This window comes from Labrus bergylta, chromosome 8 (assembly GCF_963930695.1).
Source record: "Labrus bergylta chromosome 8, fLabBer1.1, whole genome shotgun sequence".
NCBI classification, from domain to species: domain Eukaryota; kingdom Metazoa; phylum Chordata; class Actinopteri; order Labriformes; family Labridae; genus Labrus; species Labrus bergylta.
The window spans coordinates 10,203,949-10,231,375 of NC_089202.1; the positions used below are offsets into that span (position 1 = coordinate 10,203,949).

The 27,427-nt window shown below is 38.5% G+C and overlaps 2 protein-coding genes across 2 annotated transcripts; both read left to right on the forward strand.

The window, feature by feature from the left end:
* Nucleotides 1–1,889: 1,889 nt before the first annotated feature.
* c4b (complement C4B (Chido/Rodgers blood group)) lies at nt 1,890–16,124 on the forward strand. The gene is made up of 41 exons (XM_020637424.3): nt 1,890–1,999; nt 2,282–2,471; nt 2,573–2,750; nt 2,849–2,919; nt 3,014–3,102; nt 3,197–3,279; nt 3,369–3,456; nt 3,765–3,888; nt 3,994–4,138; nt 4,580–4,692; nt 4,773–4,925; nt 5,031–5,198; nt 5,291–5,482; nt 5,778–5,921; nt 6,004–6,127; nt 7,275–7,346; nt 7,457–7,669; nt 7,792–7,906; nt 8,185–8,255; nt 8,354–8,493; nt 8,569–8,784; nt 9,047–9,098; nt 9,228–9,317; nt 9,409–9,615; nt 10,218–10,296; nt 10,451–10,643; nt 10,737–10,832; nt 11,569–11,731; nt 12,042–12,235; nt 12,369–12,527; nt 12,625–12,684; nt 12,752–12,842; nt 12,928–13,090; nt 13,205–13,295; nt 14,412–14,486; nt 14,563–14,665; nt 14,767–14,856; nt 14,982–15,083; nt 15,211–15,294; nt 15,411–15,543; nt 15,658–16,124. The coding sequence occupies exons 1-41, from the start codon at nt 1,929–1,931 to the stop codon at nt 15,797–15,799; spliced, it is 5,127 nt and encodes a 1,708-aa protein (XP_020493080.2). The 5' UTR covers nt 1,890–1,928; the 3' UTR covers nt 15,800–16,124.
* Nucleotides 16,125–19,649: 3,525 nt separating this feature from the next.
* On the forward strand, nt 19,650–27,347 carry tnxba (tenascin XBa). The gene is made up of 15 exons (XM_029277960.2): nt 19,650–19,806; nt 21,149–22,143; nt 22,815–22,946; nt 23,035–24,246; nt 24,369–24,491; nt 24,609–24,752; nt 24,854–24,973; nt 25,054–25,209; nt 25,301–25,413; nt 25,512–25,644; nt 25,730–25,881; nt 25,981–26,077; nt 26,170–26,331; nt 26,425–26,588; nt 26,851–27,347. Exons 2-15 carry the CDS (start codon nt 21,276–21,278, stop codon nt 26,947–26,949), a joined length of 3,675 nt encoding a protein of 1,224 aa, XP_029133793.2. The 5' UTR covers nt 19,650–19,806; nt 21,149–21,275; the 3' UTR covers nt 26,950–27,347.
* The last annotated feature ends 80 nt before the right edge of the window (nt 27,348–27,427 follow it).

Here is a 27,427-nt window from a genome sequence, read left to right on the forward strand (position 1 = left end):
AGTTGATTTAATAGACAATCAGTCAACACAGTCTGACTTTGCATGCTGGATTTTAAACTATTTGTTGAAGGTGAATATATTGATCTGTTAAAAATATTTTTAAATGCTAAAATTGAAGTGGCTTTGGTGATATAAGCACTAAGTAAATAAAGGTTTCTCAACTCAAAGTATTCAAAGGATTTCCCTGAGTTCCGTCTTGTAGGCGATCCTTCCACCTTGGCAAGGCTGCAGCAGGATGCTAAAATGTTCACTTAAAAAAAAAAAAAAAGGTAATGTGTTTCATTATTACATTACAGTATATATAAGAAACATGAAAGGTTCCCACTTGTATCAGTTCCTTTCGTTTTTATTAAAAAAAAGATTACTAGTATCTGTCTCTATGCAGGAAGAATCAGATTGTTCATGATTGAGGTGATGACATGGCACAGGGCCACTTACACCGTGAAGGCTGATAGAGATGCTTCTTTCATGCGTCAAATATGTCTTCGAATTACACCAGTGCATGACCCATTTTTTTTTGTGTGCAAATATCTAGATATCTTTCTAGATGAGTTTAGATGCTAGTTAGTTAGGTGGTTAATTTACAGGAGCCAATATTTTACAGTTTTCTGAGCAATTCTGAGCCTGATGTTGATGATCCAGGTGTTTAATACAAAATATAAATTGGACATTAAAACCATGTTATAAATGAAACAAACAATTTAACAGTCATTTCATACTGTATACTATTAAAGAGGGCCAATCCATTTAATGTTGATTGTATATTGTTGAGGGCAGTAATCAAAACATGCAAGGCTTTCAACGCATAGCCAGAGATGTGACCACATTACACCTGTCCTTGTCTCCATTCACTACCAGTGAGTTTTACATAAGAACAAAGCAAAACAAAGTGCTGTATAAATGAATTTATTATTATGATCATTATTATTATTATATTAATTGTTATTCTTGTATCCTGCTTCACTTGGAGTTTTTTGTAACTCTTATTGCATATTAAAATAAACTGCAATGCAAAAAAAACATGTTTCCAATCTTGCCTCTGTGTATCTGTTGCTTGCTGGATCACATGGTTAGAAAAAGAAAATCTCTGTCTTAGTCACTAATCTCACTACTTTTCCATCTTTCCAGATCTGAACATAGTTTGGCAGTTTTTGGCATGCAATATATTTTCTGGTGAACACATGCATGACAGGGATCGTAAAGTAAGAAGAGAGATGAAAGAGCTGCATACATTTTTTTTATGTGTACGATAAGAAGCTCAAATTACTGTTGATAATCTAACCAAAATCCTGAGTCACTTAGATGAAGGAATTGATTTATTCATTTGAGAGATACTTGAGCTGTGCTTTCCTGAACCATGTGTTCGAGAGTCAACAGCCCTCACTCCAACCCAAACCCAGTGAGCCTAAACTTGATTTCTTGTAAATCACATGATTTGGGGGAAATTTGCCGGTCCTGCAGGAACCAATGAGGGCTTAGTTACACATTGTGAAACAAAAACAAACACATCCTATGTTGCAAACCAAGCAGTGATATAAAATTAAGTTTCATAAAATAGAACACAACAGAAGCAGATATACGATACATCTCTTAGTCCGTTATGATCTGATCTGCATTAAATTCATCTGTCTAAATCTTACTGGGTTTTTTGTTGTTGTGTGGAAATGACCACAAAACTTGTACACATTAGTTTAAATGTTATGTCGTATACAGTTCAGCCTGCAGACTGAACTATATGATGATTATCTCAGTTTAGGTCTGAGGAATGATATTTCAAAGTTGTCTTGGAGGTAAAAAAACAAAAAACCAAAAACAGGAATGAGGGAGGGCACTAAAAGATCCCAAGATTGTGAAATACAGGGGTGGTTGAATAACAAAACCTAATAAAGAGTCCGTGTTCGAGCAGGCAGAAAGAAAGGAGCTGCACCATGGAGTGCTACATATTTTCCATACTGTTCCTGGTCTTGACCATGGAATCCCAGTGTTCGCCGGACAACGGGTAACTGTAGAATAGCTGCATGAGTGGAATGTATAAAATGTGATGTATTGCCATTTTACATGTTGGTTGAAATATGCTTTCTTTCTTTCAAGACCATCACAATAACAATTGATATATATTTAATTATTTTGATTATCATTTTATGATAATTGAATATAGAATGCAGTAGTGTGTGTGCTTTTCTTCTAGCATAGGAGTCAATGAATTCTAATAATATGAATAAAAGATACTCTATATAAATGTAAATGCAAGTAAATGCTGTTTTGTTACATTTGTGCACAGATTTTTTATCTCAGGCCCTGGAGTGTTTCATGTGGGTGTTAAGGAGAAAGTGTTTGTCCAGATGGGACGGTCTCATCTTAATAATGAGGTTACTCTCTACCTGGAGCATGAGACTTCCAATACTGTGTTGTCTGAGAGGAAAACTGCCACTTGCACAGTGGAAGGAAAGATCGAAACAGTTGAGCTCATGGTAAGAGAAACTTCCCAACTCATATACATGTAAATAATAGCCTACAACAATTTGATGGAGCTTGCATGTCATTAATCAAACGTATTACTTTTGTCTTACAGATAGACCGTGAGATTTTTTCAAGACTTCCCCTTCAACGTAGTAAACAACCCTACTTTAACCTTATAGCAGAGAGTCCATCCTTCAGTGGCAGGAAGTCCACAAGGGTCTTGATATCAAAACACAGGGGCTACATCTTCATTCAGACCCATCAGCCAGTCTACAACCCAACACAGACAGGTAAAAATCAACAACTGTGAATACATTGTAAAACAATGTGAAGTATTCAGCATCCACTCTAAAGACTGAAAACAATTGTTTTTTGTCCTTCTCTTTAGTGAGGTACAGAATATTCACTCTTGACCAGACACTCAGACCTAATGAAGAAACGTTCCAGTTATCAGTATTTGTGAGTCCATATTTAGTCACAAATAAGATATAAAAGATACAGTAGTAGCCTCCTTTGTTTAATTTCATGATTCATGTTTTTTGTGTAATAATAGAATGCAGCTGGAAACAGAATAATTAATTCTCTTATAACTGCAAAAGGAGGAATAATCCAAGGCAAAATCCAGATACCTGATGTCTCGAAGTATGTTATATAACAGACTTACAATCAACTGGATCCAACACAGTGGAATAACTTTGAGGTAACCCATGTGTTTGTTTTTTGTTTTTTGATAAAGATTGGGAACATGGAAGATAACAGCACACTTTGAAGGAGATAAAGAAAATGCAGCTACCAGAGAGTTCAAAGTCGAAAAATTTGGTGAGCTAATTCAATTTAACATATTTTGCTTCGTTTTTCCTCACAGTTTAAATATCTTCTTTAGAACACCTTCTTGTTGCCCTTCCTAGTTTTACCAAGTTTTGAGGTCAACATTGGACTGGAGCAGAGCTTTATTTTGTTGAACGCTGAATACTTAAACTTCACCATCTCAGCCAAGTAAGTATTGATTCATTTAACCTACTTCACTGTCAAGTTTTTCTGCTCTGGCTACTTTCGTTAATGCTTTCTGCCAACGGAACAAAAATAAGTCGAAAAAAAACCCCAGCTAATTCGTTGACTTTTGGAGTAGAGCTAGAAATGCTGTTAGGATTACAGGCGGCCAACTGTTAGCATTAGCTTACACTATTTACACAAACAGGTGTCACACAGTCCATTCCTGGCTTTTAATGGACACCTTGTCGGATATAATTCCTTAAAGACTTTATTTTTTTGTCCCTTTTTGCCGTTTTGAATGATTTTTCTAGGTATTCACATGGTGAGCAAGTTAGAGGGGCTTACCATTGCCAGTTTGGTGTGGTGGAAAAAAATAGAAGAAATGGCCAAAAAGGGAAGCCTGTCTTTCTCAGGGGGCTGGAATTGACTGGTTCAGTGAGGAAACATATCTATTTTACATTTATAATATGGCTCATTTAAACACATGAGATCAGATCACATATTGAACCACTTATTAAAACAATCTATCTTTTCCTGCAGGTCCAGAATGGAACTGTGCCCACAACAGCTTCGCTCCTGATGGCAGACTTACATGTGACACTGCAAAAACAAAACCTAACCCTCTCTGGATTACAGAACACAGGATCACAACTCTACCTGGGAGTGTTTGTCACTAACATACAAAGTAAAGAGAACTCTGTCACAATAGACCAATATCAGAGTCAGCTACGTGTCAAAGAACTAATTGACACGAAATAATATGTTTACTCTTCACTATGTTTCCTGATTATATTTTTTGTATTACTGTTTGAAGAATGGATGACCCCTTGTCAAACAAATTATTGAATTTAACTGGCAGATTAGCATCACAGAGGGTCTGATATTCTGAAAATAATAACATTCTTCTGTTGCCCCCTCTAACTCTACTGTAACTATTACTATGGCTGTATCTACTACTACTACTACTACTAGTAGACATACTAGTAAAACTAATAATTTAATCCCAAAATGCTTGGACTACCCCTTTGAAATATCCCATATTTGAGAGGTTTTAAGAAAGATAGTATTGGGAATATCTTTGTGATTTTCATTGCATCACAGATTTTATTTTTATTATTTGGTCCAGGTGGTGAAATACAAGAGGCTGAAGTTTACCTTCCTATCATGTCCCGGAAGTACTCCATTGATCTCTCTCGAACACGTTCATATTTCATCCCTGGATATCCACTAGATGTGGTGGTATGAACCAAATATGGGTGCATAGCTAAGTACTTATACTTTATGATATATATTACATCATTTGTTTGTTTTTATTCAAGGCTGTCTTACGTCTCCCTGATGGCTCCCCAGCAGCTGGTGTGCCTGTAAGGATTGAAGTATCATCCACAGAGCATTGGGAAGGCACAACTAACCAGGAGGGGGCAGTGTTTCCTGTGTTTAATATTAACACTGACGCTCAGATTACTGTGCAAGTAATTGTCCTTGAACATCTTAAAAGTTAAATGTGTTTATAACATTGATAAAGCACTGTATTTTCCTTAATTTCAGATTAACTGTATGAATTCCATTTGCGTTAGGTGTCTGCAGATGGTCTGCAACAACGGAAAGAAATACAAAAAGCCTCATCTCCAAGCAACAGCTACCTTTACCTGAGTTTTACCAATAGGTTATACTCTGTGGGGGAGTTACTCACTGTAAATATAAATGCAGTCAATGGCCCAAATAATGGCTTTATGTACTATATGGTGAGTCATAACAAAATGCATGGACCATCTTTTTTTTACAAAGAAAAGCAAAACACTTTTATATTCAAACTTTTTTTTAAACTGTGTTGTAGATCTTAAGCCGTGGGATGCTAATAAAACAGGATTCTCTCAAATTTGGTACTTTTGTTAAAGTCCACCTGCCGATAACAACTGAGATGGTGCCATCGTTCCGACTGATTGGCTACTTCTATGATCAGCATGGTAACATCATTGCTGATTCGGTGTGGGTTGATGTCGGAGATGAATGTGAGATAAAGGTCAAGGTGAGTAAACAGCACAGATAAGCGCGAGAGAGTAAATAGACAGAATTTTGTGTCTGTTAGAGGAGTGTGTGTTTGAGTTGGATGATCTGGTTTCATAAGAATGCTTTAAACTTTGAATTTAAAGAAAAATACTGCTGTTACGTGCCATTAACCATTTCTTGTCGACACACATTAGATATGTTGGTTTATTTTAGGTTATTTTCAATTACTATATAAATATTTTATTATATTATATGTTTTGTTTTGTTGTCTGAAGTGCTTTTGAAAATCTAATGTGTGACTCTAACCCAATTAGGTAGTACCCAAAGGACCGTTTAAACCTCGACAACAGGCTAGGCTTGAATTTGATTTAGATGGTCAAAAAGCCAAAGTGGCTCTGCTGGCCGTTGATAAGGCCATTTACGCTCTCAAAACTGACAATAGACTCACAGCCAAACAGGTAAGACGTTCACACTTTTACCATGTCTTAGAACAAACTCATGTTTTTATATAACACATGTATTCCTGTTCCTACCTTACAGGTATTTTCAACTATGCAGTCATATGACCTTGGCTGCTCCTACACGGGAGGATCTGACCCTGCTTCAGTGCTAACAGATGCTGGACTCTCATTTGTATCTAACTCACAGTCAAAGTGGAGAATGAGTAAGACAAAACATGTTTTCTTCATCTTAATGAATACAAATTATATAATAAAGAGAAGGGATATTCACACATGCGAAATAACCCTGAACATTTCTTGAAATTGGTGGGATGAGCTGCATGTGTATACCCAAACTGCTGAATTTTTCCTCCTGACTTTATCCAGAGTTTTTCCTGCCACCCCATCGCATATTTCTGTAAGAAGTATTGGATTACTCAGCACAAGCAAACGGGCAGGGGTGATGACGTTTTTAGCCATAGACCAGTGCGCGGCAGCTACTTCCTACTCTTTTCTGCTCCCTAGCATGTTCTCCACTCATTTATACCATGAATACGGCCAATTACACATTGCATTAGGCCTGGGCGATATGACATAAAAGGTTATAACATTAAAAAATGTCATAACAGATCATAATTACCACAACTAATGTCAAATCATTAGTTCTTTTAAATTTAAGGTCTGATATTTGCTTCTGAGTGAAAGTTGAAGAAATCAGAAGGTTAATTGTGGTTTAATTATTCTTTATTGTCTGAACATGATCAACTATACTTGAACAGAGGAACATTTCCGTGTCATAAGCACAGTGCACGGTGCTGGAAAATGATAATATGACAAGTAGCTGTGGCGGAGTAACACAGTTTACTGGCCCGGTGCTTGCTGAGGGTCCACTAGCACTCGTTTGGGACGTTTCCTTCGGTATGTTCTAATGTAGGTTATATGGCTTCAAATGGTGGAAAAGGTTTGTGGTGTCACCAGCCTCAACTGTCTTCTGGTGTAATTATAGGTTTAAATCTATCAAACATTTGTTATATTTATATTGAGGAATATAGTATTGTGATAATTATATCCCGGCCATTTTTTGTATTGCGATAATAATCGTTATCCATTTATCGCCCAAGCCTACGCGTTGCATTATCATAAAGGCAAATTGCTTGGCCTGCCATCTGAGATACATGGTAAACATTACATTGTGACCTTTGCAGTGTCCTTTTTGTCACATTTCTTGCCTACTGAGACACCCATATGTTGGTCTAGACTAGGAAAACACTCACATTGACATATTCAAAATGAATCTATTGCTCCTGCTGTACTTACATCTCTCCACAAACTAAGCACATGCTAAGTTTTAATGACGATACACTTTCAAAGGTTTTGGCTGTAATTCACGATCCACACGACAAAGACGTGCTGTGGACCTTGAACAGGAAATTACAACTTTAAGTAAGATAATATTCATACTATGCATGCAACAAATGTCTAACTAAATGTAAGATACATCTGGTTAGAATATGCACAAAAGTCGTCTACCATCATCTTGTTTTCATTTTCAGGATCTAACTTTACAGACGAAAAGTTAAAAGGCTGTTGTGTTCATGGCTTTTCTCTAATCCCAATGAGAAAAACTTGTGAGGAGAGAGTGAGGAGAGTCTCTCTGGTCGAAGCAAATCCTTTATGTGCAGAAGCATTTTTAAAATGCTGCCTTGAAGGAGAACGTCTGAGACAGAAAAAGACACGAGAAGATGCCTGGAAAGAACTTGGAAGGAGTGAGATTACATTTTTTATGTGGACATTTAACTTACTACAATTATAGAGTAGATAGCATTTGATACATCTAGCACAGTTTTAACAGAGTGTAATTACACTACTTTCATTTTTTTATTTTAAGCTGCAACAATAGAAGATATTGAACAGTACTTCTTGGAAAATGCTGGTCGTAACATTCGAAGACTTTTCCCCCCAAGCTTTGACTTCAAAGAATTTGATGTAAATGGCAAAGAAAGGTAAGCAGTTTGAGATAGTTTTTATGCAATATTTTCTTTTCCACTGTGATACAGCCACTTATACACATATCAACCTTTATTAAATGATTGTAGGGTCTAATACTGGCAATGGCAATTTCTGGCAATGGCAATTTCCCTGTCTACATTACCTTTATTCTACAATTCACTTAGCAGACGATTTTATCCAAAGTGACGACCTTCAGTCTTATTTGTCATAAACATAAACAGAGCTTTTGCCGGACACATTTTAAAATTAATGAATTAATTGAAATCCTTAGCTATGTTATAGCTCTACCAGATTCCATCACTACATGGGAGATTCAGGTCGTCACTCTGTCTGCAGCCACTGGTAATAAAAGATTTCCTCTTCACAAATGCATCATGGGTATCTAACTGAAACGTTTTTTATTAAAACTTGTAGATTATTACCTTTTTTTTGTTTTTCAGGTTTCTGTGTAGTAAAACCGTCTGAGGTCAGAGCATTTCAGGAGGTATTCGTGTCCCTGAGACTGCCTTACTCAGTGAAAAAATATGAGCAACTCTCTATTTCACCTGTCATCTACAACTATGGCCAACAGACACTACAGGTACAAATAACCTCACACTGTTACAAACAACTGCATGATTCAAATATTGTTTAAAAATGTGTTTTTTCTCTTTAGCTGGCAGTTCATATGGAGCAAACTGACGGGCTTTGTTCCCCTGGCTCGGCCACCACCACATCCTTTGTTAACATCACTTTGAATCCAGAGTCCTCCCAGTTTGTGTCATTCTCTGCTGTCCCCATGGTTACCGGCTCAATACCCATCAAAATACGTATCTATGATATTGAAAATGAATATGGATTGGATGCAATTGAGAAGACTTTGAATGTGTTGGTGAGGACAGATGATTTAATTTAACTTTTTTTTTTACAATAGAGGCCTGACTTACTTACATTTGGATATAACTAATTGGAAGTCATGTTTGAATAGTGCCTAAGTAAATCATGAGTTCTCATACTGTATGTGACAATTTTTCATAACCACAAATTATTAATAAATTATTAACAAAATTAAGTAATGTTAACTCAAATCAACATGCTTTGTCCACCTGTATAAGTGGGTAACACAAGGGACACTGATATTTTCTCATATGTAGACAGAAGGAATGGAAACGAGAATAGAAGAAACCAAACTGATTAACTTAGATGGTAAGTTGTTTCAAAATGTCTACATAGTGGTTGCTGCTTGTTCTATGGTTGATGTATAATCTTTTTTACTTTTTACTTTACTTTACATATGCTTTAATGATCCACCTTCTGCCTTCCTCATCCTGACAGGCAAGAGCACAGAGACTTTCACTATTGATGGATCTTTACCAGGTGAAACAGTCCCTGACTCCAGCTCAAATATATTCATTTCTGTGGAAGGTATGTGTTTTTAGATGCAGATATTAAATTTTCAAACCTTTATTATAGCACTGGCTTAACAATAATAATAATATTTGCTAATATCTGACAGGAGATGGATTTGGCAGTGTACAGGCAAAGAACCTACTTTCTCCTGAGAAAGTTGCCAAATTGATCAGGTTGCCTAAAGGCTGTTTAGAACAGACAATGGGAAAACTTGCTCCTACAGTTTCAGCCATCCGCTACCTTGACCTCAGTGAGCAGTGGTTTGAACTGCCTGCTGGTGCCAGAGATAAAGCCCTGAATGAAGTTGAGCAGGGTAGGTGCACATCAAGCAGAAATGTTTTACGCATTTGTTAACCCTGTTTTTTTGTGACTGAACACATTAAGAAATAGGAGATAGTTATACGCACATCAAATTGGTGCAGGGCAGTGCGAAAATCAGCAGACTGTGGAAGAAGCTAGGCATGCACAATTGCTCATCACAATGTTTAAACCAAAGGTCTTCTTCAGGTGATCATTTTTACATTTTATCACCTGAAGAAGACCTCTGGTTGAAACGTTGTGATGAATTAAAACTTTTTTGTGGCATTTAAGCAAGTGTGCGGGCCTCTCTTCTTCCACTAAACACATAACACACATAGAGTGAAGAAGGCGATTGAGCTTTTTTTTGGTGACCATTAGACTTTTGACATATGGTATTTGCTAGTATTTATAAGCTGAGAAGCTAAGTACCAGGCAGGAAAGTATCATAAATAAATATGGTATGAGGAAAAAAAAGCCCTATATAATGATATTCATTTGAGTTTTCTGACCTGCCCTGGGTAGTTCTTACAAGTTTTGTTGGATATTTTGTTTGATTCTTCAACAGGTCAATAATAGCACAATATACTTTCATTGTTTTTTAACTTCTTGTGCTAGGTCATGTAAACATTATAAATTTCAAGAACAAAGTCGATGGATCTTATTCATCATTCCGCTCTGTGCCACAAAGTAATTGGTGAGTGCATGTGTCATGCTGCTATTGATTTTGGAGTTAAGGTAGTTACATCTACTGTCACACAGAAAATACAATTTCCTCATTTCCCTTATCTCAAATTTGAAATAATTGTTTCCTTCCATTCTTCATCTTATTTTCCCATTCATGTCCTCAGGGTCACTGCCCTTGTAGTGAAGTTGCTATCGTTTATTGCACAACGTCAGGCAGAGACTTATGGGCTGCAGGGCAGGAGGGCAAGGTTTGTACCAGAAGAAGAGATCAGACATCCAGTCAGATTCTTGCTATCAGCGCAGTGGGGTGATGGTTCATTCACTGACCAGCATCAAGTGCTACACAGAGGAGTTCTGGTAAGCTCTAGGCTACGACAGACATCTTACAACATGCAAACTTATTAAAAGTAAGTGGTTAATTGAATGCATTCATGTCTGTCATTCGTGTAGAAAGGCGCAGATCGAGCCATGTCCATCACAGCTTTCGTAGCGCTCGCACTGCAACGGTCCCTTCCATTTCTAAATCCTGAAGGAAAAAATAATGCGGTAAGATAATATAAAGACTTCCATCAATGGACTTTTGGGGTGTCAGTATTGGTTAAACCGACATTCTGGTTTGGTTTGAAATATCTCAAAATGTATTGGATCAACTTCATGCACTTACTGACGTTGTTTCCTCGTTTCTAGGTCCTTGCTTGTGTTGTACTTTCTCTCTGATGTGTTTTTCTTTAGAATTAAAGTGTCTGCTAGGTGAATTGTAGGAGACACAAGATACACTTTGTTGTCCAAATACCTGAAAAATGAATTATGTCTACCTGCAACCTGTGTTTCTGCATAATAAGAGAATGTTAGCATGCTATGAGCTAGAACTAAATTGCTACAATGGAGAACACTGAGCGTGCTACTTGTCTGCATTTAAGCATTGAGCGTCAAAGAGCAGTGAGCATGAGTGTCAATGGTTAGCAGGCAGTCAGCAGGTACATTTTTTATATCTCCCACCCAAACCAGTCCTTTCACCAGTCCTCTTCACAACCACAGGTGAGTGACTTAAACCCCTCAAGATCCTGACCACAGGAACTAGAGAAAACAGTTTGCAGTGGCCTTGAAAACTTTGCACATGTTGAATGAGGGATCCCAGAAATTTAGGGTCTGAATGTGCCTATTCATTGGCTCGTTCATTGACGAGGTCCTTGTAATTGTTCTTTTTCTTATATGAAGTGTATAAATTCTGCAAACTAATATTACACTCAGGAGTATTGACTAATGTTCTCCTACTTCCCAGGAGGCAAGTATTTCAAGTTCAACATTATATCTCCTGTCACACCTTGAGGAGCTTCAGCATCCATATGCTGTTGCCATTACAGTCTACTGCCTCGCAGTTTGCCTTCCATCAGGAACAGACCATTCATCTATCTGGACAAAACTTCAAGATCTCGCTACTGAAGGCATGTCCAATCAAAACAAATGGTTTGAGAGAGATGGTTGGTTGATTGGATTGTTGGTTAGTTGATTGGTTTGTTGGATGGATGGATGAATGGATGAATGGATGGACAGACAGACAGACAGACTTTGGATTTTTCCTAAACTGGGAAATTGATGTGAAAATCGATATGGAATGTTTAACCCAAATGTGAAATATAGATCACAGAAAATTCAAAATAGTGAGTTCACTAATCCAAATACTTATATATCACTTATTTTACTCTCTCTTTTGACTTTTTGGGATTTTTATTATATCTGTTTGGTAATTATCAGGAGAGAATGGGTGTTATCTGTGGACAACCAATCCCAGCCCGAAGAATAAAGTTAATGCAGATGCCATCACAATAGAGACCACAGCCTATGCCCTTCTTGCTGCAGTGGAACTTGGGAAAGGCGAGTGGGCCAACAAAGCAGCCTGCTGGTTAACCACCCAAGAAAACAGTGATGGAGGCTTCAGATCAACACAGGTTATTCAGATGCTGAATTGAGAAGTGTTTAAACCTGAAACATCACTGCTTTGGGATCTGTATCCCCTGCATGGTCCCACATCAAACAGTCCAGACAAACCATCAGAGTTGAGATGTTTTTTGTCATGTCTAGGATACGGTCATGGCACTGGAAGCCCTGGCAGAGTATGAGCTAAAGAGGCCTGTCACTCCTGAAGCAAGTCTAAATGCAGTGTTCACATCTCCAGGAAAGAGAGATATTTTAAAGCTTCAACTAGAAAACAAGAAGGACAAAGTGGAAAAAGACCTTAAGGTATCATTGAACATTTCCAGCTTTACCCTTGAATGCACATTTCCAAAAATTGACATCATCCTTACATTACTTGTAATTTTCTCGTTGATTGTCGAAGAAACTTGCAGGGCAAAACATTAATGTGGAGTTAACAGGAAAAGGGACAACCAAACTTAAGGTAACTTTGATTACTGTAGTTTTTTATGCTGAAAAAGAGCTGTAGTTTACTTTGAATCTGCTTATAGGTTGTGAAAGCATATCATCTACTGGAGCCCAAGGATGAGTGTAAACAAGTCTCTATCACAGTCACAGTAGAAGGAAAAGTGAAGTATACTGGTGAGCTTTTGTTACTGATAACAAATCACAACCACATGTAAAGCTAATAAAAGCAACAAAGGTACATTCACCTCTATGTCTCCAGCTAAGGTCATTGAAAATTATGACTACTACGAGGACTATGGAAACAACGAGGACAAGGAGGTGCCAATTCCTCAATCAGAGATTGAGTGGTTTGATGTTCAGACCAAAAACAGGAGAGATAATTCAAAATCAGAAGACACTCTTACTTACAGAGTCTGTGTCAGGTTAGTTCAGTGACATTAAAACCACTTTGTCTCCAACTTTTTATGAATCTCTGCTTAAAATACAACAAATCCTTAGATTTAATCTGTTTTTTGTCTTTTCTTCATTTTACATAGTCACAGTCTGCATCGTAATCTCACAGGAATGGCCATTGCTGACATCACACTTCTCAGTGGATTTGAGGTTGAAACTGAGGACCTAGACATAGTAAGTAGGTCTTTGTTACACCACTTTCTCATAGTCACAATCAGTAGAAAGAGGAGAAGTCTCTTTTCTGGGCTCCTTATTTTATCTTTAAAATGAAAAGATAACCACATATTTGTTACCTGGCAAATCAGCATGGACTGCAGGAAGTTACTGGCCCCGACAGTGCACAGAGTGTGCCTGCAATTTAAAAAAAATATTATATTACATTATATTTCATTCCTTTTCTGTGCATCTGTCGTGTGAAAAATGTACTAACAAAAGAGAATATTCTACGAAAACGACTACCTGCTGAAACAGTAGCCGGAGTAGTTGACATGTATAAGTCCCGCCTCTGACAAGGCAAACAGCCGTTCATAGTTTTGGGGTGGCCAATCGGATTTCGAGGGAGGCCCATGTCACTCCTCTGGACACGCCCCTGACAGACAGTAAAGTGAGACAGAGGGAACAGATCAACATTAATCAGTCCAGCACCTGACTGAGTTTTTATGCCCCAACATTGTCAATCTGTTGACATTTTCCCTTCTATTCAACACCACTGTATCGCATACCATGATCCACTACCTGTTGCCTTCATGTGCTCTCTTTGATTTCTCAGTCAGAGCCGTTTTTACATCTCTTCACTTCTTTTTTTCTGCTGTTGTCCTTTCCTCTCTCCTTTCCTAACAGTAAACTAACCAACTAATAATCAGCAGACTTTTTTCTAATGTCTGCTTTTTACTGTTCTTCTTAACAATGGTCTGCTTGCAATGGATATTTGCCTGCAGGCTGGGCCAGGCTAGTTCCAGTTTTTTTTTTTTGACCTGAGCTTAGTTAGCCTTTATTTTTAGCGTACAGACATGAGTGTGGTGCCAATCTCTTCATCACCACTTTCCAGAGATGTTTCTTCAAATCACACAGTTTTGTGAAAATTGAAACCACTGTTTTGTTCTCAACTGCACTCACAAAGGGTTTTGAATACACTGTTGTTCAGATTTTCCCCTGGCTGGTTCTTCATATTTGCAGTGAGTGAAAGTCCTGGTATTTGCAATATTAGTGGACATCCAACACACCTTAAGAAACATGTTACATAGAAATTTTACACAAGAAAATCAAAAAGTGTATTTCTTGTCTTCTCAGCTTAAAGAGGAACCTGAACGATACATTTCACATTATGAGGTCTCCTATGGAAGGGTCCTGATATATTTCAATGAGGTAAGGCTGTGATCTATTAAAATACAAAGATAATAAGATGGGCATCCCATACTAAAGATTTCTTCTCACCCTCCAGCTCTTTGATAGGATTGAATGTATTACCTTTGACGCTATACAGAGAGTCCCAATCGGCCTTCTCCAGCCTGCTCCCGCTGTGTTCTATGATTACTATGAACCAAGTAAGCTTTTTATTTGACATTTTCAGCTTTTTTTTTCAGGATAGAGAGGACATCTTTGTTTCATTAACCAACAATTTACAATGTTTGTGCTATCTTTTCAGATGTAAAGTGTAATGTGTTCTACTCGGCTCCCCAGAGAAGCAAGCTGATCTCTAAACTGTGTTCAGAGGACGTGTGCCAGTGTGCAGAGAGTAGGCCATTACTCTAAAGAGCCATGCTGATAAAAAAAAAAACATCCCTATGAAGAACTGAATGATGAATTAATGTAGATAATATGTGTACATCATTAAAATGTCATTGTTCTTCTTTTCTTTAGGACCTTGTCATAAAATACAAAACACATTCATATCAGAACGAAGAAACAAGAAAGAGAACAGGCGTTTAATGCACGCTTGCTTCTTTCCTACCGTTGATTATGGTCAGTAGTGCACACCAGAAAGGATATAAACTTGATTCTAAAAAGTCTTACATCTTTACTTTACAAGTGACATTATGGACACGTTATACAAATGAATTTTTAAGTGAATTTTCCTCTTTTTTTTAAGCATACATGGTTGAAGTCCTCAACGTTTCCATGAAGAGTAACTTTGAGCTCTACAGAACGAACATAATCGAGGAACTCAAATCACGTAAGTACATTAAAACCCTAAAACTTAAGTGATGTTTAAACGCGGAGGCTATTTATGTCACTACACTTTTGTTGCAAGACATATTAAAACTATGATGACAATCATCTGTCTGCTAGATGGAGATACTTTTGTAGACAGGAATTCAATTCGAGTGTTTGCTAAGAGACGTCAGTGTAAAGGACAGCTGGATTTGGGAAAACAGTATCTGATAATGGGCAAAGATGGCCCCACAACCGACTCAAATAACAAGTAAGTTTTGCTAGACTATTCATAACAGTATGAATTATAAAGAATCCTTAACCTTAACCTTAATAACTTCACACTGACTGATTGGAATTAAACTCGCTCTCCATTTCTTTGTAGGATGCAATACTTACTGGAAGCAAACACCTGGGTTGAAAGAGAGCCCTCAGCGGAAGAATGTAACAAAAGTGCACACAGAGGTGCTTGCAGAGAGTTCCATACATTCACACAGAGGTACAAGATAGATGGCTGCAGACAGTGAAGAGCCCTGTCAAACCAATGTGTTCTATTAAAACGTTATTTTTCTGTTTAGTGTAGCTCTGTTACAGCAGCTTCCTGTGAGCTGCACAGAAATCAGAGAGCTTTTTTTTCTTACTGTTCATTATACATCTAACCAGAGTCATGTAAGCATTGTGTAAGACCATCCATGATGACTGAGAGTTACTGCCTGCTAGGTGGAAGAATCGATCAATCACAGAAAGTTTAAAATAATCCAACACATAATGTTACCCTTTACCATTTCTCTTTGTCCCATACAGTTAAATGTGTTATAAAAATTAAAAAAAACATCACTGTTGTTAAGCAAATGTCGCTGTATCTGTTTGATTGCTCTGAGCATTTACTGTGTATATGTGTTGCAACAATGATTTGAAATGGAACTTAACAGAAATTGAAAAAATAAGTACATGCACAAACAAACATTTTCTCTTTCATATCTTTCCAAAGAGTGTGATTCTGTTTGGGGAACTGGTTTGATTTAGCTTTCCTGCTGAATATATATTTATTTTTCAGGGTTTTTTTTTCTTTTACTGGCAGTGAAAGGCCTAAGAGGGGTCTCTGTGCTTGACTCAAGCCCCCCTCAAAGTTTCCCTCCCCTTTTTACTAAGCATCTGCAAGATGAGGAAAGGGAGGGTTGGTTTTAGGGTTAGCACAGTGCATACACATAAAGTGACAGTTACAGTCTGCACATAAGACTTGTTTACTTGCCCCTGGTAGAGAAATATAGTGATATGTCATTGCCACTTTCATTACATTGTAGAATAATATCAGTTTATAATCAATAATTATCTCATTGTCCTCAAATGTGCTTAGCAACATGCTACAGAAGATGCTTAGTGCAATTATATAATACAAAACAAGTTTTTTGTTTTTTTTAGGTGATGCAGGGAGCAGTAATGGGAGAGAACGAGGGGCAGTGGGAGGGGGCAGTGCAGGAGACAGGGGGGCATGGGCGGAGAGGAGAGGAACAAGTGAGGGCTTATGTGCTCATATTATTCTAATCTCTGAGGCTAGGCCCAATGTAAGCAACATGGGAGTACTGACCATCACTTCAATCACAGCCAGATCAATGCCTGCACTGTTTCAGCCTCTGCCATTAGACATTTCATTAAATTTGAATCACACACTTTTTCATCTTGGGATTACTTAAGTGCACCATTAGCAGCCAACAGCAACATCACATTCAAAAAGTGATCTCTTTTACTGAAGCTTTCTTAAGTAATCAATGGTGTGTCATGACTAAGCAGTGTGGAGTTGTGCTTATGTTTAGAGTCACAATCAATCAAGAGAAGTCAATTAGTAGAAGTAGAAGTGATAGTGCACAGGCTCTCTTTTAGGTGATTGAATGATACTGTAGATATGTATTTTACATATCCACAATATATATTGACTGAATACACATACAACATATAAGATGCTCAGGTAAACAAAAACAAAATATGCCTCAATATCAACTCTGAAAGTAGGAATTGGGGGATTTGGAAATATGCTCGTATATGGCCAGGTGTGTTATGTTAGGTGTGCAGTAGCCTTCGTTTTTAAGCTCTTTCCAAAGGCCAACACGAGGTCAAGGGTTTGAGGGTGGTCTAAGGTGCAGAAAGGATAAAAGCAAAGGCGGAGCTCTTCTGGAGGCTGCCAGCAGATGGAGGCACTGATGGAGTGGGACCACCCACTCATTGGTACACAATTTGCTGTCAATTACAGTTGATATTTTATCTCAATATAGAGGTGACTTTGTCTGTTATTAGAATGTGCAAGCTTCGCAGTAGACATTTTGATGACCGTGTGTTAAGCTGTGCCAGTTTAAGTGATCTGGTAGTTTTCATCCTTGCTGATCGTGACTGCCATGACCTTCTGAAACACAAGCATGGATCCCATCACAAAATTGACTAGTAGCACACATGCTTTGATAAAGTGAGAAGTTAAAATACCTGCTGTGCAAAAGGTCTTTTGTAGAAGCTTTCACCGGATGGTAATGATTGTGACTTATTTCTTGAGTTCATTTTGTCCACAATTATGAGCAATAAAAATATATTGCACGATAATTGGATAATGTATATTATTCTGGGCATGCATGCAAGTCAACTGTCTTTGGATAGGTGCACCAAGTAATTGGTAGGCATTCATATTTGGACTTTGAGGTATGTTTTTTTAATGAAGCTAAGATTTTGCCTCATAACAGTTATTCATTACACATTGTAAATTTCCCCATTGTGGGATAAATAAAGGATTATCTTATCTTATCTGTGTTCAACATACGTTTTAGAGCAATTAGACTATCTGAGTGTGCAGCATCAGCTGTTACATCTTACAGCTGAATCATGATTCTCGGCTCAAAGACCTGGATGCTGAGTTAATGTACATTAGGTTTGTTCTCTGTCAGTGTCAGAACATGGTGTACTTGCCAAGAAAAATATTTTAGCTCAACACATTAGCAACAAAAATATCTAATGTATACTTACTGTGTGGCTTCTTACATACTTCCTCTGTAACATATATAGAGGCAGTTCATTTTACAGTAATAGAATATGAGCAAGCTATTTCTTCAATCAGTTTCACCATTTTTACGCAAAATAGCTTTGCATGTTTTCTGCATGTTTTTTTAACAAATGTTATATTACATGGAAAACTAGACCTTATCCTTTGTACATTAAACAATTAGAGCGAGCCATGAAACTCATGTAGGCGAGTGACCATGACATACAGAGAATAGTTGTAATCTTAAAAGCAGTAGAGATCTAAGAGTTTCTTCTCAACTTTTGACTATTAATTAAAGCTGAATCTAGAATTAGCATTAATAAAGGTTTACCTTGGGTTCCATTGTGTGAACACTCAAACTACAGTTTACTGAATCACAACTTTACAGAATCTACCATTTGTGAATAACAATAGTTTTCAAAAAAGACAACTGAATTTTAATCAATGTCAGCACCTCTTACATTATCTTTCCAAATGTTTAAAGCTGAAATATCAACTTTTTTGTGTTTTTGTCCCCTGTAAAAAAAAAAAGTAAAATCTCCCTTATGTCCTGTTTGCTCAAGACTCTTGAGTTCTCAAGAAGCACTGATATACTTGTCTTCATGTGGTTTACAAAAGGTGGGAAGGTGGGAAGGTGGGTGGCCAGTTGGTCAGGGATTCGGGGCCTTCACAGAGCATTCCTTAAGTCTGGTTGGATTTTTGGTCACTTACATAACTCCCACGTAGTTACATCTCATTACTTCCAACAAACAGCCAATTCATATAGCCAGAGGTTCCTGTCCCCCAGAGTCAGCACTGAATACCTGCACTGTTATGCTATGTATTCCAGCTGAATCATGATTCTCAGACCATGGCCCTATTCAATCAATGCTGTGTCTAAGTGTTAGCAATGTCTGGCAAAAGTCAACGTACATACAGCAGACACTGAAATAACCATCATCAGCAATGCAAAGCTGAAACATGCAAATGTGCAGTTACATATAGCCAGATGAAAGAACATGAAAAATGACTCGTCATGAACAGTAAAGTGTCAGGGGAAGACCGCATGTTTAATACAAGTGCAATCATATCAGATATTAGATAACAAATGTAAAAACTTAGAATAATATGCAATATTTATGTATCAAAAATAAATCAGTCATATCTTGATTTATTTTAAGTTCAATTGTAAAAATCTTCCAGCAAAAATTTAGCTGTTAGAGCAATCACTCATTATTGCAATATAACAAGAAAAAAGTGGAATATAAAAAAAGATATAATATTTGACAAATATGTTTAAAAATGCTGCTCTTTTTTAGTATGTCCAATACAAATATTTCCATAGTGGTTGAGCGAGTGGGACCACTAGGCGTGGTGGAGGAGTGGGGGGGTCCTTAAGTAGGAGCAGACTTTATCACGCTCCTTCTTTCTAGTCCTTCTATCACCTCTATCCTCCCAGATCATATCCAGCTTTACAGATGGAGGGAGCAACACAAAGGGAGCCATAAAGCTAAGAATTAATTCATTATTCTGGTAAGTTTGATTTTTTTTACACCCAATATAACTGTGAAGTCATATTGGACCTTTAGCTTTTGAAATAGAGGTATCTGCTGATAATGCTCAAAGTTTAACTCTTTAGTGACATTTTTAAATTATTTCATGAGACTTCATGTGGTCAGAAATCTCATGTTGGTGTTTAATGCTGTGTTTTAGTGGTTATAAACACATTAACCAGCTACTCTGCTTTTATTGCAATGAAGGAAGAACATGATGTGTCATTTTTATAGTGTTAACAATTTCTCATGGTTGTAAGCTCTATAAAGTACCAACATTTTTCTTATGGTTTATTATCAGTCCAACGAAAATCAATGCCATGAAAGTTGATGCTCCATGATGTTATAAGTGAAGGCTAACTACTGCAGATAAATGAATCCTTGCAGACAAGTAATCAAGGTGCCCCGATAGGCAAGATATAAGATTTGGCTTGCATCCCAATGTGTTTGAATGCTGCATGATTGATTTGACTTTCACCAGATTTAAAGCTTAGGTTGCACATATTTCTCTGTATGTTTTTACAAGCTGTGGCTGCAGTGGATTATGTAACTGTCTGTATAGTGAAAGAGGTACAGTGTCCCTCAGTTCCATACAGTGACGCTCTGTTACCTCTTTGCATAGTCTCTGCAGGCGACTCTGAAGACTTCCCGCTCTTCTCACCCCTTCCCTTCCTGTTCCAAATCAGCTCATTTAGATTTGACTTGGTTTTGCCAAGCAAGTAAAAAAAAGTAGTATTTAGTATGGTTCATTGGAACACTGTTGTAATTCTCCAACTTCTATTTGGTTTTCTACATTTTTAAAGTGTAACATTTAAGAAAAAAGTTTTGCAATGTAACTTTGTCAACATTATTTAGCTGGAGAAATAACAGGAAGTAACTAACTTTTGATGTCACAAAAGTGTATTTAAGTAATGTTTTGACGTGTTCTGCCATCCATTGTTACTGTTATTGCTTATTGAGTCATCTTAAATCTCATATTACAGCAAATAAAATTAGAGAACTATTACCCTGTAAATATTGTGTAGTGGTAGTTTTGTAGTTACCGAGTGTGTTTTCAATATGAATTGGAGTAAAAGGGTCCCTCGTTTGAGCATTTCTTGCCAGCTTAATTGTAAGGAATGTATAAAACCTAAAAGTGCTGTAGAAGGTTGTACAAGGAAGTGTCAATGTGTGAATAGGAACTTTGTGAATGTGAAGCAGACTGAAAAAACCATGTGTGCTCAGCAATGCCGTTCTTGGGATGAGTTATTAAATGATTTGGCATAACGTGATATGTATTTCACTCATTCACAATGAGCTCTTTCTTTTTTTTCCATTTCTAGAAGAGACCTGGCATATTCCCTCCACAAGTGGTAACAGAAGTAAAGAGGAAGTAGACATTTCACGGTAACATACATCAGATCCACCAAAGCCAATACCATCTCTGGCTGCTGTTGTTGTTGGCTCAAAATGCTGTTGACACTAGGACTTCTCCTCCTTCTCACCCCATTCCCCTCCTTTCAAACCCCAACCAATGAGGGGAGACACTCAACAGGAAGTGAAGCATCCAAACCAAATGCCGTATTCACCCTTTCAAAGCCAAAAACCACTGCGGCTCTAACTAGACAAACCATTCGCCCAACCCTAAAGCCAAACACAGTCAATCAGACTATTTCGACCCCTCAAGCTGCAAAAAGCAAGCCCAGCCCAGCAGTAATTCAAACCACTCCATCAGCATCAGTAAAGGCCACTATAGTCAGTGACACCAATACGATTTCAGAAAAGCACACAGTCTCTGTCAATCAAACTGCTTTAGCTAAGGCTACCAAAGACAAGCTTGCATCAGCCAGCAGTGCTAAAACCCTAAAAGAGAAAGTCCAACCTGCACCAACTGGAGTTCAAAATGTTCAGTCAACATCCACAAAATCTGCTCTTGCCCGTGGAGCTACTACCACCAAAAACAAGCCCACAGCCTCTGTCAATCTGTCTGCTGTAGCTAAATCCTCCTCCACCAGCGACGCCAAGAACCCAAAAGGCAAGCCTGATAAGGCAACACCCTCTGCCAATCAGACTGCTGTAGTTAAACCTCCCACCTCCACTGCCACTAAAGAAAAGCCAGCCCCTTCCCAACCAATCAAGGTGGTCATAAGCAATGGCTGTGAGTCTAGCAAAGCCAAGGAGCAGGAGCTGAAGCTGAAGCCTGGTGCTCCATTGGTGATGACTCATAAAATCAGCTTGTTGCCTGGTGGTTGCGTTGGGGGATGTGATGCTGAGATGGCTGCGCTGAAAGGACGTGTGGCGCGACTGGAAATGGAGATGTCCTCCCTCAAGGACAAATGTAAGACTCTGTCAAGTTCACTTGATAATTATAGTGAACACAACTTTATTGACCATATTCAGCAGCCACTTTCCACTTAATGACAAACTTTGGATGGGAAGCTTAAATGCTGTTGTGTCAACTGCTCTGTTACAGGTTTTAATTGAATACATTTGCTTCTGAGAATTCATTATATTTTTACAGCTTCTTGGTTAATCCTAGCCTTAAAAGGTAATGAAAATTGAAAATATTAAAACAACATTTAATCCATTTACCATGGCTTAACAACAGCTAGCATTTGTAAAAAGCCACTTGGTAGGAAGTGGCTGAATTCTGATAATAAGGTTTGGTAACTCAATACAATAGTTAAGGTTTACATTTGGTTAACATTAAGCTACTTAAGCTAGGTTAGTGGTAAAAGAAGCTAGTATGTGGTAGCATGCTAACATTAGACTTTGTCTAACTGTATAGGGATCACAAATATGTTGTTTTGTTTTGAAGATGGCTGGTTAAGCCTCCAAATGTTCACCATTCCTTTTTTTCAGTTGCTGTTAATCAACTCAGTGAAATTAATCACAACCCGATAAAAGATTAAAGATCGCCAAATTCCCTTCCCTAATACGACTTCAACTATGGTTACTGCAAGAAATAGGTATAGATTAAATCATTTGTGTATTTTTGTTTCTGCACAGGTCCATGTTCTGGAAATTGTCCACGTGACTGTAGTGGCAATGGGGAATGTCAGAAGGGGAAATGTGTTTGCCAACAGGGATTCATGGGTCCGGACTGTAGTAAATGTGCACAAGGGGCTGAGTGTAATAAAAGTAAGTGAAAACTGAATCACATCTTTTCTAACTAATTCTTTCTCTTGATTTGACTACTTTGATTGTAACCTCTGCTCTACGATTTCAGAGACTGCTAAAGGAAATGTCAAGGTAAAAGTGGAAACAGTGACCCTGCAGCTGAGCAAAGACAAGGAAAACATGCAAGAAAAACACACACATGTGGAGCAGACACTTTTCCAGAAGAAGGACCAAAAAAAGGGGTCTGACGCTAAGGTGACTGACACCAAACCTAAAGTGGCTACTGGTGCTAAAGCAAAACATGAATCTTCTGTTAAGAAAATTACGATTACCAAAGACTCAACTTCAACTGGCACAAGAACTAGTCGCCCAACAGTTGGTCAAGTTCTGCTGAAACATGAGGGAAGAAAGCAAGAAGAGGCCCGCAAAGGAAAAACAACAGTCCTGACCTCGAAAAAGGTCCTTCAAAGAACTGACCTCAAGGTTGTTAAAGAAGGAACTACCAGTAAAACACATCCCAAATCTGACCAACTAAAAGACCAACCTCATGCCAATGTAACTGCTGGTAATGTTAGGAAATCTAATGGCACAGCCAAAATTGTCACCATTCTGACCAAAGTTGCAGGAACAAACAAAACACGTGCAGAGAAGGAGACCTTGGAGCAGTCAACACTTACTGAGAAGAATGCTACTAAATCATCTGGGCACAAACGCATCAAGGTAGAAACTTCAAATGTGCAATCTGTTGACAACAGAAACACTGACAACAGCAAGGTTGTAAAGGACAAAGGTGCACAGAGGAGTCAGTACTTAGTCAATGCAACAACAGCAGGTGAAGCTCAGATTCTGCAGGACAAAACAACTAGCCACAGTTCCGGGAGCGCAAGGAGAATAGGAGGATCTGGATTAGGTTCCGTAAAGGTTGTAAACATCTCCTCCTACAGCTTTACAATTACTTGGTCTGCACCCCAAGGGATGTTCAAGAACTTTACCGTGGTCAGAAGGGAGCCAAGGGCAGATGGTGAGGAAGAGGACCATGATGAGTTTGAAGGAGAATCTTTTGAAAGGGAAAAGGTCTCCACAGCCAAGAACACAACTGAAGTCCAGGTACAGAGTGAGAGCCTTAACTCAACTGCTGCCTCTGGTACAGTCGCTGGATCCAAAAGCAAATCTGAAACCAAGAGGATTTCTATGGTTGTCCCTGGCAATGTACGCTCAGTGGAGTTCAGTAACCTTCGTGCAAACACAGGCTATGTCCTGCAAGTATATGGTACAACAGCTGAGAGACAATCAAAGATTCACAGAGTAACTGCAATCACAGGTAATAAAGTTTGTACATGAGTAATTATCCACTGCTACTAGTACTGAAAGCAATTATTTCTATGGGCCTAAACTGATGAATACTGAAATGTAGGACAAATCTACTTGTTGTCCCCCCAACAGGTCCCGAGCCAGCCACAGAGATGGTTTTCAGCAATGTCACAGAGTCTTCTTTCACTGTTTCCTGGTCCAAACCAAAGACCACATTCTCAGGCTTCAAGGTCACATACACCAACATTGTCACAGGTCTGTGAAAGGCTGTCTGTACACTGTACTGCATCCCTCAGAATTCCTTTGCTTAGTATCAGTGAGTGCGGAAATGTTATGTGTTTAATGTTTCAATGTGACGTCTGGTCCTGCTAGGGGAAAGCAGCTTTGTGACCGTGGACACCCAGCAATCTTATGCGGTTCTGTCCAAGTTATCTGCTGGATCTTCGTTCATCATCACTGTAACAACCACACACGGCAGATTGCAGAGTGACGGCCTTATATCCATTATGACCACAGGTACAATGTTAGACCTGCTTACTGTATTGACTTGCTACTTTTCTCTGCTTTAGCATGTGAAAGCAGCAATAAACACAAAATGGATTGTCTCTTTTTTGAAGTGCCCGCCCCTCCAACACATCTGCAAGTGGTCAATGTGACAGATACCAGAGCTTTGCTTCAATGGACACCCAGTCTGGGGAAAGTGGACCGCTTCATTATCAGCTATGAGTCCTCGAAGAGTGAGTGTGGCTTGCAACCATACCCCAACGACTATTGACGCGGGGCTTTCTGAGCTAATTGTTAAATCTCCTTGTCACAGCTCCTAACGTGACAGTGACAGTGATGCTATCTGGAAACTCAGTGGCGCACCAGCTGAGAGGCCTGCAGAGAGGTACCCTGTACACAGTCAAAGTCCTGAGCCAGAAGGACAGTCTCCAGAGCATGGCCATCTCAACTTCATTTACTACGGCCAATGGCAAGTAGAGAGAATAAGTTAAGTATGATGAGGCTCTTTTGCGTTTGTGTTTAAAGTGAATCAACTAAAACTGTCATTTTGTGTTCCTCAGTGGTTAAAGCTAACGAGGTGGGTGCTCGCTCTGCAGTGATAGCATGGAGGACAACCACTATTGTTTATCACAGCTACAGACTGATCTACCAGGTGGCAGGAGAGGAGACAAAGGTGACTTATATATCATCATCAGAATATAAAAAAGCCTCAAAATACCCAGGAGCAACTAAGAGATCAACTTTGTGTGTATGTTTTTGTTTTTATATTAGGAGCTGACCCTGGACTCTTCTATCACAGAGTATAAGCTTACAGGACTGTTGCCAATGTCCCGTTATATTGTTCTGGTACAAGGCGAGAGAGATGGACAATACACATCTGTTGTCACCACAGAATTTCTTACAGGTATTATATTTTGAATATTTCAGATTCTGCTCATTTATTTGCCCTTTTTCGATATTTTTATTGATTCTTATATCTCATCCAATAGGAAAACTGCGCTTTCCCTTCCCTACTGAGTGCTCTCAGGAGCTGCTGAACGGGGCACTGCAGTCAGGAGAGGTAGATATCTACCCACAAGGAAAAGAAGGCCGAGCAGTGAGAGTCTACTGTGACATGGAGGCTGATGGAGGCGGCTGGACGGTGGGAGAAACTGTATTTTATCTTAACAAAATTTAAACTGAAGCTTTTGGCATGTTTGATTTAGACCATTGCAAAAAATCTGGCATTTGTTGTTCTTAGGTGTTCCAAAGGAGGATGAATGGAAAGACAGATTTCTACAGAACATGGAGTGAATACAGCGCAGGCTTCGGAAACCTTAGCGAAGAGTTCTGGCTCGGTACAGACCAAGAAGCTTCTTATAACCTCACATCTATATCAAAAAGGTTTAATAAGCCTAAACGTTTTGTTCTTTATGTCTACCAACATTAGGAAACGAGCTTCTCCACAACCTCACCAGTGTCGGCCCTGTGAGTCTGAGAGTGGATATGCGTTCAGGAAATGATACTGCTTACGCTCATTACGCCAACTTCTCCATCGACTCAGCAGAGAGGCACTATAGTCTTGAGGTGTCAGGCTATACCGGAACTGCAGGTAAAAACTTTTTCATGACATAAGCAGTGCACACTGTATTGTACATCAAATGCCTTGTAACTCAATACTAAAATCACTGTGTTTCTCTTTCAGGGGACTCTATGAGGTACCATAATGGCCGTCCATTCTCGACCCGGGACAAGGATCCAGATTCTCTGGGGATCCACTGTGCCAGGGCTTACATTGGAGGCTGGTGGTACAAAAACTGCTACAAGACCAACCTCAATGGTCTTTATGGGATCAACAGTAATAATCAGGTACATTTAACCTCTCTAATTCAAACTTTAAGAACGTATTTTCAAAGCCACTGGAAATCAAATAGATAAAGCTTTGGTAATCTTTTTTAACAAAGGGTGTTGAGTACACAGGAGTAACTTAGGCTTCATAATTTGTACATTTAAACTACAAGCTGGCACTACAGAACCATCATTTAGCAATACATTCATAGATTCACTGCTTTTTTATTACCTTTGATAAATACACTAACAAAGTATCATCAATATTTGTTTTCCAAAACAGGGAATAGTCTGGATAGACTGGAAAGGTAAAGACTCATCCATTCCCTTCACTGAGATGAAGTTCAGACCGTCCAGGTTCTCTCCTGCAACTCATGGCTGAGAAAACATCATCCTAAGTCATTGGGTTCTCCGTCCTGAAAAACCTAACATCTGACAGCTTGAGGAGTCCAGAAGACAGCGGATCTCATGATTGCTGCATGTAACTTTCAAACTGAAATAGATTGTACGGTGGTTTTGACAGCTGTATTCGCAGCTTTCAGTACATTTGAGTCAATGCGAAAGTTTCTTTTATTTTCTGGAAATGTACCAAAAAGTGAAAAAAAATGTTTTATTGCAACTTTTGTATACTTTTCTACTGTTTTGCCTGACCCGTCCATTAAAAAAACTAAAACATTCTGACTCTTACATTCTTGTGCATCACCTTGGTAAGCCAACCCACTACTACTGTAATAAAATATGCACTGTCTCACTTCATTGGAATAAAAGTGGCTAATATGGGTCTGAAGTGTCTTCTTTCTTTGTTTTGTCAAAGTAAATGAATAGCAGCCAAATCCTTTGATGGAAGCAGTTCTTTTAAT

Coding starts and splice junctions, on each gene's coding strand:
- c4b (XM_020637424.3), top strand. CDS start 1,929: ATGGAGTGCTACATATTTTCCATACTGTTCCTGGTCTTGACCATGGAA. Junction 9,099..9,227: donor CAAACTGATTAACTTAGATG/GTAAGTTGTTTC, acceptor TCATCCTGACAG/GCAAGAGCACAGAGACTTTC. Junction 9,616..10,217: donor CCTGAATGAAGTTGAGCAGG/GTAGGTGCACAT, acceptor TTCTTGTGCTAG/GTCATGTAAACATTATAAAT.
- tnxba (XM_029277960.2), top strand. CDS start 21,276: ATGCTGTTGACACTAGGACTTCTCCTCCTTCTCACCCCATTCCCCTCC. Junction 26,332..26,424: donor AGGCTATACCGGAACTGCAG/GTAAAAACTTTT, acceptor TTTCTCTTTCAG/GGGACTCTATGAGGTACCAT. Junction 26,589..26,850: donor GGATCAACAGTAATAATCAG/GTACATTTAACC, acceptor TTTCCAAAACAG/GGAATAGTCTGGATAGACTG.